Here is a 13048-nt window from a genome sequence, read left to right on the forward strand (position 1 = left end):
AGTTTCCCAGTCCTATCCTACCAGAAGTTCTTTTGTCAAAGGAAAGAAGATAACAGAACCATTGCAAGCCAATTGTTAGATATGTGCATATTATCTGTACTTATTAATAACTGTTTTGTGTATACACAATCATTACATAGCTATTTAACTTTGTAAAGCAGCTGTTATTGTAGGAGACAGGGCTAGCCTTACTGTTTAATGTTTTAAAGCGAGCCCAGACTACTTTTTAAATCTTTGTCAAGGAGCATGAGACACTTGAAGCAAACTCTGCTTTATCCAGAAGAATCAACATGAGACTTATTTTGAACGCCACTGAAATTACTTAAAAATGCAAATATTTTAGTAGATACCACACTGTTAAAGTTGTGAAGCCATTTCAATCTGGCTTCAGACCTGGTTATGTGACAGAGGCTGCTTTGGTCTGTCTGAGGTGGGACTGGGACACATCTCAGAAAATGGTACCGGGGGATTCCAGTTCAACACTAAGGCTGTTGGCCTATGGTATTCCTGTTTTCTACCTTATCCCGCATACTATTTACCATACGCATGCAACTTCAAAAAGAGATTGTCTCTGGTTTCGGGTTCAATACCACTAAAATGTTGATGACATGCAACTCTCTTCCTCTCTTCCATCTAAATCCAAGGAAGCTGTTTTGGTTCTAAATCAGTGCCTGATATCAGTACCGGACTTGGTTGAAGAAAAACAAGTTGAAGCTTCATCCAGACAAGACAGAGGTATTCCTGGTCAGTTGAAAGGCAGTTCAGGTAATAGGAATTCAATCTGTGCTGGATGTGGTTACAACTCCCTTTGAAGACTAAGGCTCACAGTCTGGGTGTACTCTTAGACTTGAACCTGGATGCCCAGGTCTCAGCAGTGTCCAGGAGGGTGCCTGCACAGCTGAGGCCTATTCCTAAAGATGTCTCATCTGGCTATAGTCACACATGCCTTAATTATATCCCACTTAGACTATTATATTGCACTCTATGCAGGGCTGCCTTCGAAAACTTTTCAGAAACTTCAGTTGGTCCAGAATGCTACAGCCAGACTGTTGATCGGGTTCAGTTATAAGGAGTATGTGACCAACCGACCCCCTTGTTAAAGCAGCTTTACTGATTACTAGTCTGTTTCTGGGCTGAATTCAAAGTGCTGGTTATGACCTATATGGTTTGGGACCAGGGTACCTGAAAGATTGCCTTCGTGCATATGAGCCTGCCTGGTTCTTAAGATCTTCTAGAGAGGCTCTTCTTTCAAGATGGCTGCCTTCAGAGGAGCAATTAGTAGTGAATCAAGAGAGGGCCTTCTTGGTGGCCACTCCCAGGCTGTGAGACTAGGTTTACTTCTTACTCTGCTGTCCTTCCACTGGCAGGCAAAGACCACTTTATTCAAGAAGACCTTTGTCCTGTAAGTGGATCTGTTGGGTTGAGTGCTGTTTTTTAAAAATCTATAATTGTTACATTTCACTGTATTTTAATGATTTGTTTTATTGTTTTAATCTATTTTAATTGTACCTGTAAGCTGCCTTGAGTGTCATGTTTTGGTAGAACGTTGGGGTAGAAATCAAATCAATAAATAGTACTTCAAATATACCAAGGGCAGGATCCAACGGTGCCTTTCCGTGATCTGCCCTTCCAGAAATGAGCTATATCACGGCTGCCTGTGGTAGGTGCTGCAGGACTGCCTGCCCATGCACAGAAAGCCCCCATTACATCCTGATCTAAGATAATCAAGTTGTTATATCCACAATCTATTTTGTATCTTTAGTTTTGGGGAGGAGAGGGAAGATTTACCAACAAAACAACAAGTGTAAGATTAAAGTTCAGCATAATAAGAAATTGTCCAATTATAATGATATACCCTTTACCTTAAGAACACGCTGCTAATAAAAAATAATGTCATGCATATGCCTGGATTGTATGGGACATAACATACAACAGTATTGTATGTTATCTAAGCTCGGGTCATTTTTGCAAGCATAACTCTTATTTTCATTATGTTCTTGAACTCCATCTGCCCTTAAATGAGAGGGGGAAAGATGCCTACCACTTCAACAAAATAAGATAGTACATTAAGCAATGCTCTCCTGCAATCTCTTTCCTCCTTTCTCCAATGAGGAATAACGATTTCTATTAGCATTTCAAGAGGAATAAAGCTCAATTCCCCACCCCCACCCCCAAGTTTACAGGGCAGCTATTGCCCTCATGTCCTGCTTGGGGGTTTCCTATAGGCAACTAGTTGACAACTGTGGGAAACAGAATGCTGGATTAGTTATGACTTTGGTATGATCCAGCAAAGTTTCTCCTGCGTTCTTATTAGGCCTGCTCCTTTCCTCTCACAAAGCAAGGCAAACAACAGGCCCCAAGACACCATCTGTTGATAGCCCTTTTTAAGATTCCATTTAATAGCATTATAACATCCACTAAACATTTTAGCCCTTCAAGAACTGTGCAGAGCCAAGTCTGACTATAAAGGTGGCCAAGTGCAGTGTTCCAAATTAACATGTTCAACAGGGATATTGCATGACAACAGCCACCTGTATTTCAGCTCATCTAAATTTTGTCATAAAACTAAACAATATACTTAATTCATTTGAGTATTTTGATTTTATTTATTTTTTTACAAAATTAAGATTTATGGTAATGGTTTCAAGACAAAAACTCGATGTTGGGCTTGCAATAATCTCAAAAATTACATAGAGATTTGCAACAATTTGGGGTTGTAAACTCAAGCCTATACAAGACTCTGCCTGAGCATCCTTACATTTCCTTAGCTGTTTTATGAAGACAAGACCTCTCCACATCAGACTTACCCTCTCTACAGAGTCGCATCGCTTCTCGGTTTTTCCCGTATTCCTTGAAGCTTTCTTCCAAGACTGCTCCTATATGACCATAACAGACAAAAGAAAAACTTAATGCAGTTCTTGTGGGGAACTTGTGTTGTGGCTACACAGAAAATGATGTACTATTTTTGTCTACCTTAATTCAAAAAATTCATTGCAAGGAAGGATATAAAATGCACTTGCCAGGAAAGTCTACAACACAACCTTTCTTTCCCATAATTCACATGCACAAAAGGAAAAACAGATTCAAGGTACAAAGATCAACTACTCAAATGTAGTAGTTGCTTAACCTCCTCCCTTCAGATGCAAATTATTACTATAGCAAACTGATAAAAGATGACTGTTAAGAACAGCTTAGGACCCATAAATGGTTTAGGACCCAAATACTTGAATGAGTGCCTCTCCTTATAGATTATGCTTGTGTCAGAGGAGGCTTTTCTGCATACCCTTGTCAGGGGAAGTTTATTATATTGTAACAAGGGAGAGCCTTCTTTGTGGTGGCACAACACTTTTGAAATGCCCTTCCATTAGGAGTTTGACTGGCACAGAAGTTATTAGGTTATTATTAGTTATTAAGTTATTATTTGCCCATGCATTTTAAAGCTAGTTTATGATTTTAGTCTGTTGGGTTTTTTTAGGATGATGTTTTATCGTGTATTATGTTTTTAGCATAATTAATTCTATTCATGCCTTGTTCACTGCCTTGGAATCTTTAGATGAAGTTGATCTGAAATAATTTCAATTAAGATCATAACGCTGCGCTACACAGAAGATATAAATGTGTCATTCAATATGTAGATGAATTGCACACCTGTATACGCTAGTATTCTGGAATGCTTCCCGTGTTACGATTTTAATTCAAAAGCATTCCATGCAAGTCAGTCTCCAAAATACCATCTTTGTCATAGAAATGACTTCTAGAAACACACCACTGAACACATAATGGCTGTGCTTAAACTAGAGCCTCCCCTGCCCCCACATCTCCACCCCACCTCTTCCTGGAGTTTGGAAGGTTTCACTTACCCTTTAATTTAATGCCACTTCCTATGTCATCTGAACATGGTTAATTTAAACAACTCAGCTTTAAAAACCACAGTATAGCCATAGTTAATATTAACTACAGCTTGTTGCATCAGATGACACAATGGACCATAGATAACTAAAAACAGAAGTGAAAGTTTAAGAGGGAGGGGGGTGTTCGCACTGAAGAAGCGAAGCTTGTTTAAGTCCCACTAAAGTAAAAAGCAACAATCATATCTGCTAACAAGCCATATTAAACACTTTTAGATTCCCAGTGTAGAAAGTTATGTCTTTTGCTTGATGTGATTTTTTTTGTGGTGGTGGTGGGGAAGGGTCCAAATGACTTATTACATTTATATCCTGCCTTTTTCTCTCCAACAAACCCAAGGCAGCAGACATAATCCTCCTCTTTATTTTATCCACACAACCCTGTGAGGTAGACTGGCCCTGACAATCTGTGACTGGCCCAAAGTCACCGAGTGAGCTTCCATGGGCAAGTGGGGACTGGAACCCAGATCCCGACCCTCAGTCCGACACTCTAGCTCTCCACTGACTCTCCACTACAAGACTTCAAGAAGCACACCTGTAAATAAAAGGAGAGGCGCTGTGGTCCAGTAGTAGAGGACATGCTTTGCATGCAGAAGGACCCAATTTTGATCCCCAGCACCTCCAGATAGGTCACCTGCCTGAAACCCTGGAGAGCTGCTGCCAGTCAGTGTCACCAGTACAGGGCTAGATAGACCAACAGTCTGACACAGTGCAAGGAAGCTTCCTGTGTTCCTAAAAATTGTAATGAAGGATATTGCCATAATAACAACATGTGGGCAAAGTACTCAACTGCTCTATTGGAAAATGAGGTTCAAGAACTGAGATCAAATACCTGTGCCTAAAGATTAGAGGCCACCCTGTCAATGAGAGATTTAGGATTACCTAAATGTAATAAACCCTGGATGCTGGCAAGGGTATGGAGTTGGACCAGGATGAAACTGGTACCTTCCTGGCCACCCTCCACCCCTCACCTCGGAGTCTGGGTCAGATTCTTGTCTATCTTCTGCATTCCAGGGTCGAGAGCCGGAGCGCCTCCCACCCCACGCAGGCGACAAGCTGGCTTCACCCCTTTGCTGCTCGCAGGCTCGCCCCCTCCCCTCCCTTCCCCTCCCCCACGAAGGAGGGACTCTCACTGTCGTTCCCGTGAAGTTTAGCAGCGTCGACCCAATGGCTCCAGGGCTGCCCCAGCATCGCCTCAGGGCTAGGCAAGGACCTGCGCTCCCCGACGGTCGCCATTGCCGCGCTGGTGGCGGGGGTCGTGGTGGCGGGGCCGAGGCCGCTCTCGCCGCCGCCGCCGCCTCCTCCGTGCCGGGGCCGCCGCTGCTGCCTGCTGGCCGCCGCCGCCGCCGCTCTGCGTTGCTCCCCTCTGACGTCAGCCACGGCCCGCGCCGACATTCTTTCCGCTGCTACAATGTAACGAGAAAAGTCATCAGGCTCTTTAAGGTGGCGCCGCCGCTTAAGGAAGCTCCGAGAGAATTCCCCACTTGTCGCCAGGCTGAGCCGGGGCTGCCGCTACGGGCAACAGGGCAGGCCTCGCATCGCCTTTGTTTCCCATTAACCTCCCGGGCAAGCCGCTGAGGGTTAATCATCGGCACAGTCCCGCTGAGCTCGGGAAGCGCACTAGCATTTCCCTGCTGCTGCTGCTACTATTTGGGGCGGGGGTGCGAGAGGGAGGGGGAGGCACCACGCGCGTCACCAATACGACCGTAGTCATCGGGGATCCCGACTCGATAGCCGAGAGATGAAGGCGCTTCTCACTGGTCCGCTTCCAGGCTCAAGGAGAGCTCGTTTAGGGGTGACATCAAAGCCAGCAAACTCGGCTTCTGCCCGCCCCCTCTCCCGCACCAGACTTCGCACGCGTCCCCAACTTCAGTGAAAGGAAGTTGGGTTATTTTCGGAGCCTCCGAAAGGTCCGGGCGCATCACGACCGCCCCCGCCCCTTTCCTCTCGGAGACAGTCTCTTAAAGGAACAGAACAACCGCCCCCGCCTGCAGCCAGGAAGCCCGTGCGATACTTCCCTCCCCACTCCGCCCAATTGTTTCGTCTTACAAACACGTAACCCAAATCTCCTCCGACACACACAGATTCGCTCCTGCTCATCCCACGCCCTTCCTGCGCTGGGAGTTTGTCCCTCTCAAGGCTACCTTAACAGCAGACGCCTCCCTCCCACCTTAAAAGTTTTCACGTCAAGCACAGGAACGGAGGCTGAATAGGAAACAAGCAGGAAACTAACCCCATCGATGCAACTCATCCCCCGCCCCGTCGCCCTCGCGGACACCTTCCTTTCACAAATGTCATCCACCGATCTTGCCTTAAAAGGACTCATTTAATATTTAAATCGCTTCGCACCAATCCACCAATAGGATGCAATAAACGCCGGCTTGCTTGCAAGAGTCGCCCAGTTCTCCCAAAGCTTGGCTTTACATCTGTCAAAACCATGAATGAAGACTGAGACTGCCAAATCTCTACGTCTGTCATCCACCCCATCCCACCCCAGGGTACTTGGGGTTAAAGGAAAGCAGCAAATAAGGAAAATAATTTCCCTCTATTTCTCACAAACGAAAAGCTTTAAAGCTTTAAAAGATGACGGGGGGGGGGAATCAAAACTCTCCTTAGCCCTCACTGAAACTCTGCGAAACCACATATATATTAAAATGAGATAGTCACAATATGAAAGTGAGATCTGGTGACATTACCCCCTATATCTAGTATATACCAACTATAAAATATGTATAAAATTTAAGATGTTTTGCTTATTTCCTCTAGTTTTAACAAATCTGGTTTTGACTGCTGCAATTCTCTTCATAGGGGCATGTTTAGCAACAGCTGCACGAATTTCCTTCCTAAACGTTATTCTAGCAGACTTTAAGTTGATCCTAAAATATCTTGGTATAAAAGAATTCAAGACATATGAGTACTTGGTCATTTTAAAATGTCATGAGTGTGTGTGTGTGTGTGTGTGTGTGTGTAGGTTTGTGTGTGCATATGCACACACTACATATAAATATTAATAGTGTGATCAGGTGGTTGAGGGCCTTTTGCAAGTGAAACAGGGCCACCGACAAATAAAGGAACAGTTTCTACATAAGGGATGCCCGAGGTATGTAGAAATATATAAGTTTGTAAATTGAAAGTAAAGAGTAGGAGGGGGAGAACAAAACAACCAAAGGCCAGGAGCTATGGAAAGCTGAATGTCAGTTCAAAGAGAAAAACAGAAAAACAGGGGGGAGGGAGAGAATTTGCGAACAGCTTTCTATAGATTGCTGTCTGGAGCATTGTACAAGATCATTCCTCTTTAGGGATGGAAATACACTGCAATATTTTGTTGTAGGTCCCACACTTGTATTTTAGAAAAGTTTGCACACATATGTCTTAAAGCATCTAGATGTATGCTAAAATTCACACATCCTGAATTCTAACAATACTCACTTTTTATATTTAAAATGTTTCTTTTAATAACTGGGTTGTTCAAATTTAACATGTATGAGTCAATAAAAGTAGTACATTTAAAATGATATTTTTACAAATAGAGATCTAGCCTATTCAGTCCCGTCCCCCCCCCCCGGGTAAAATTAACATTTAATGTCAGTTATGGCTTAATTTTAAAAAGTCTACATATACTAAAAGTTAGAAAAATGAGACATATTATCAAACACTAAACATGTGCTGATTATTCTGTATTTCAAAACTATGACTCAGTGTGTGTTATTTTACACACAGCATGAGCAAACTCTCTAAGCTGCAATACTATGCATGTTTAGACACACTCACGATCCTACAACTCCTAACATTCTTCAATCAGCCATGCTGACTGGGGGATTGCTGGAAGTTGTAGATCTTTTTTCTGTCTAAACATGCACAGGATTATGTCCTAAGACTATCTGTATACCCTTCTGTATTTGTGAAAGTGAACTCCTAATGTATTCTAAAAATGTTAGCAACTGTTAAATGAGAAAGATGACCTGGCACTTCTATCTGATTTTCCTCGTGTTCTCCTTAGGAATCTATACAGTGACCATATTCAGACGACATATTAAGCCAATGTGGTTAAACATTTTGAGTTAAACATTATGGCTTAGCATGTCTTGTGTACCATTCCTAACCATAGTGGCTACATAATCATGGTTTGAACATGTGCACAAACCATTTGGTGCAAAAGGGTTAGCGGCCTAACCATGGCTTAGCGTGTTGTCTGAACAGATCCACTGTTCATCTGAAACATTTTGGCATCACACAGTTGCACTGCCTGATCTGAGAGATGCATCTTCAAATCTTCTGCGGAAATGCAAATAATCCTAGCCTACATGCACCCCCCGCCCCCAGATCACATCTTTATTGACTAGCACCTCCAAAAATATTACTGCTAAGACTGGGATGGCACTCTTGTTATTTGATTGCAGTCAAACTTTGTGAAATATTCTATGAAGTCCCAACATGAAGAGGTAGGACATTTATTATTCAACTGGGAAAAGTACCCCAAAATTTTGGGAGAAAAGTAGAAAGGATTTCAAAAAGACCACTCTAAAATGTCTTCTTTGGGGTGGATTCAATTTTAAACTGGATCAACTGCACTGGCTGAAGTAGTTTTTCCTATGCCTCTTTTACCATAACAGCCCCTCCTCTTGAAAATGCTACCCAGAAAGTCAGGAGACCCTGATGAATATGGGTGACCTGGGGAGGGGGTGGAGGGAGGAGAAGAGGATCTCCAAAAATCAGGTGGAACAACATCATTCCAGCTCAGCCCTTCCTCTTACGGAAGGTCCCTTCCTCTTGCAGCAGACAAATTCTGGATCCAGTCTCCCAGCCCCCATAAGCCAAAATTATACGTGGGGCTGCCTTTGAAAACGGTCCGGAAACTTCAACTGGTATAAAACAGGGCAGCACGGTTACTAACAGGGACTGGCCGACGAGACCACATCACGCCAGTCCTTTTCCAGCTTCACTGGCTGCCAGTCCAGGTCCGGCCCGATTCAAAGTGCTGGTATTAACATTAAAAGCCCTAAATGGCTTGAGGCCAGGCTATCTGAAGGAATGCCTCCTCCCATATGTACCTGCCCGGACCCTAAGGTCATCCTCCGGGGTCCTTCTCCGCGAGCCCCTGCCAAAGGAAGTGAGGCAGGTGGCTACCAGGAGGAGGGCCTTCTCTGCTGTGGCACCCCGGCTGTGGAATGAGCTCCCTAAGGAGGTTTGCTTGGCACCTACGTTATATGCTTTTAGATGCCAGGTGAAGACCTTTTTATTTTCCCAGCATTTTAACAGTCTATAAATAAATTTTAACTTGGTGTTTTAAATTTGTAATTTTGCATTGCCGCTGTTTTTATCTGGTTGAGCTTATAAATTGTATTTTATATTATGGTTTTATACTGTTGTTCTATACTTTTAATGTTTTTAATTTTTGTGAACCGCCGAGAGAGCTCCGGCTATTGGGTGGTATAGAAATGTAATAAATAAATAAATAAATAGATAAAATGTTAATATAAAGTTATTAAATCAGAAAAATATTTGCTGTTCCATGTATTAAATAAAAAGCAGCTTTAGACCCAAACTTTAATATGCTTACTTGGAAGGAAAACCCACTGATTTCAGTTGGACTTGCTTTTGTATGTGTATGTTTTTAAGAATAAAACCATGCAGGTTTATTCTACACAGGAAATGCAGTCCAATCCTAACAATATTTACTGAGAAATAAAAATACCTGTACTGAGTGGGACTACCATCAAATAAATGTCCATAGGATTGCAGCACTAATGGCACAATATATATATTCCATGCATCTTCTTTTGCAACAAAGATACAAAAGTTAATAGCCCTTTGTACCAACAGTGTTTTATCTAGATTGGGAAAAAGTCTCCCTGGCAAGACTGGAATGACATTCATCGCCAATTTTTCTACTGGCAGCTAATAGGTTTTAAATATTACACACCCAAAACACTCTTAACAGTTGGCAGAATTTCATGTGTATTGAATGATCATTGACAATTAATTATACAAAACAAAGATTATGATTAATTAATGCTAAATGTTGCTGGAGGACTGGAGATAATAAAGTAGAACAGACATGTAGATTTTTTTTCTCTTTCAAGAATAATATAGCAATACTTTAGTGGCTAAACCAACTATTCAGGAAAACATAGCAAACATTATAGTTAGTCATTACAAGGATAAATCTAACTAAAACTGCATTCATGTTTTGTAAAGTATATTCACCACCCCATGGCACAAATTCAAAGTTTAATCTGAAGAGAAAATTCACTAGTATTTAAACTTTTTGATGAAAGCTCCTAAAGGCCGTCCTAAGGGCTTAAAAGCAAAAAGTGATCAGGAGATTTAGGGTTTGTCAGCCACCATTTGGCATTCACATAGGACAGCTTGCTATATGAATTGCTTGCACAGCACTGAGTCTTCATGCCTTGCCACATGTTCTTACGGCTCTAACTGATTGGAGGAATTCACATGGCAAACAGCTCTACGTGTTAAAGCTGTTGTGTTGAATAGAAACCATGCAGAGGCTATTTCAAGCAGTGTGCATATGATGATTACAACACCATTTGAAGTGTACAGCATTTTCATTATTTGTATAGGTTCAACAAGTTTTCAATGTCTGGGATTAAGTTAAAAGTATATGCTCAATCATGATTTAATTAAGATGATAGAAGTCCACTATTACACACACAACTCTTCAATTACTGTAGGTATCATTCAAAGCTCATGGTAGGCAGGCAATTATGAAATGGCTTAAGTTTAACAAATTTTGAACGTCAAGGTCTACGACCAAATTCTTAATTCTTCTATATCCACATTAGCAGCTGCCAGCTTAAGGCGATTCAGCACAGTTTTGATAATAGAACAGATTAAGAGTAGGTGGAGTGGGTTGGGAACAAGACGGAGGATGCAAGTCTATACCTGAACATGTGCTTTCCACAATCACTTGCAAAAACCAATCACATGTTTTAAATCAGGGGTAGGGAACCACTTTCAGCCCGAGAACCATGTTACATTTTGGAAAAGTTCTTGGGGGCCACATTCCAGTGGTGGATGGAGTGGGAAAAGGGCAAAATGGGTGGGGCCAATAATAATAAAAATACCATCATATTTTAGCTTAATAATCTTACTGTCAGTAACTAAGCCTTAGAAGAGGCAATTCAATTTTTTTCGAATGGGGGAAAAACTGCACAAAAGTTGGGAAACAACCAAATGACTAGTGGTTCAGGCGAAGAAGGTGTGGCCTCCAGGGGAAACCTGGAGGGCTGAATTGGGACCTCGGATGGGCCAAATTTGGCATTCAGGCCTGAGGTTCCCTACTGCTGATCTAAGTAGACTATATAGCCTGGAATGCTCTGGTTATTCAAGTGTTATTTGTTAGGCCAGATTATAATATATTATATTATATTATAATATATAATATAATATAATATAATATATAATATAATATAATATAATTTGTTGTTGTTGTTTATTCGTTCGTTCAGTCGTTTCCGACTCTTCGTGACTTCATGGACCAGCCCACGCCAGAGCTTTCTGTCGGCTGTCGCCACCCCTAGCTCCCCCAAGGTCAAGTCTGTCACCTCCAGAATATCATCCAGAATATCATCCAGAATATCTTGCCCTTGGTCGGCCCCTCTTCCTTTTGCCTTCCACTTTCCCTAGCATCAGCCTCTTCTCCAGGGTATCCTGGCTTCTCATTATGTGGCCAAAGTACTTCAGTTTTGCCTTTAATACCATTCCCTCAAGTGAGCAGTCTGGCTTTATTTCCTGGAGTATGGACTGGTTTGATCTTCTTGCAGTCCAAGGCACTCTCAGAATTTTCTTCCAGCACCACAGTTCAAAAGCGTCTATCTTCCTTCGCTCAGCTTTCCTTATGGTCCAGCTCTCGCAGCCATAGGTTACTACGGGGAATACCATTGCTTTAACTATGCGGACCTTTGTTGTCAGTGTGGTGTCCCTGCTCTTAACTATTTTATCAAGATTTGTTAGGGCAGAGATATCTGGGGTTGTGAAGCATATTCACTTGTTGTAGCTGGAAATACAGGGGGACAACTGCCATTGTCATTGTCTAACATAACCAGTGCTCCTGTGTATATGGAGCAATACCACGGTACTTAGTGTAAATTATAAATGTTTCAGAAAAGGATATGTCAAAACAAAAGAGAGAATGTTTCCAATCCAAGCAAACATTATTCATGATGAATAACAGCTTCTCACTGCTTCATGAAAAGCTGAAGTTTCTTCAGATGGGCACTTGAATAAACAGATTTGTATTGCTACTGTGCATAAATGATTTGTCTGGATACTGAAATGTACCACTAAAGTATAGAATAAAACCTCACATAGCAAGGACAATATATTAAGCATTAAGATAGCCCACGAGCAACAGCCACTAGGCTTGCTGATACAAGGGATAAGGCTTTCTCGGTGGTGGCCTCACTCCTTTGGAACTCCCTGCCCACTGAGATTGACATCACTGCTGTCTTAAAAAAATGAAGACACGTTTATTCCAGCCTGCATTTGGTGCATAGAAATCTTTATCAGCTGCTGCTGCTGCTACTACTATTTCTGTGCATATGCATGTATGGGTTTGAGTGTGCAATTGTAATTTCTATGTGAATATAATTGTATGTTTTGAGACTGGTATTTGCAGCTCAGTCCAGATATGGGAAGACCTTGAGTGAATTGCCCTGCTATGGCAACACCTGTAAGAAACGCAAAGAAAAAAAATGTACAAAAGTATAAAAAGCATAGCTTTCAGCTCATCCCATCTAGTTGCCAGTGTATAGACACAAGACAACCTGTTGTAAATTATTTCTGCAGACATTGTTACAAGTGAGTATTTAATATTTTAACTGTTTTATAGTAAATATATGCATAGGTCTTGTCTGCAATGTGCCTTTTCAATTATAATGATTTTAGTGCTTTGTTGTCCCATTCATTTGTTCATATATGTATTGTTACAGCCCCTTGGAAAACGTCTAACAGAAAGCAAGAGGCCGATATTGCTCACAATAAAGTTGTCTACAGCATCCTGAGACGTTTCTCCCTTTTTCTTGTTCATCTTGGATGCTTACCTGCCTTGCACCCACCTTTATAATATTGTAAGCCACCTTGTAAGGGCAGTGTGCCCTGAAAGGAAGGTTAAGAATATTTTA

General features: G+C 41.9%; 1 protein-coding gene across 2 annotated transcripts in view; it reads right to left on the minus strand.

Annotated features, from left to right (window-relative positions):
* Positions 1-13048, minus strand: part of ATXN7 (ataxin 7) — a 106429-nt gene that overhangs the window by 78014 nt on the left and 15367 nt on the right. Inside the window, exons 1-3 of one of the 2 annotated variants that reach the window (XM_063122060.1) lie at positions 5608-6237; positions 5039-5311; positions 2808-2876 (exon numbers count right to left, since the gene is read on the minus strand). In XM_063122060.1, the coding sequence (XP_062978130.1) occupies positions 2808-2876; positions 5039-5300 (331 nt within the window). In that variant the 5' untranslated portion in view covers positions 5301-5311; positions 5608-6237. Of the gene's footprint in view, positions 1-2807; positions 2877-5038; positions 5312-5607; positions 6238-13048 lie in introns of those variants that run through there. The other variant, XM_063122059.1, reaches the window with a different exon arrangement.

Source organism: Elgaria multicarinata, chromosome 3 (assembly GCF_023053635.1).
Source record: "Elgaria multicarinata webbii isolate HBS135686 ecotype San Diego chromosome 3, rElgMul1.1.pri, whole genome shotgun sequence".
NCBI classification, from domain to species: domain Eukaryota; kingdom Metazoa; phylum Chordata; class Lepidosauria; order Squamata; family Anguidae; genus Elgaria; species Elgaria multicarinata.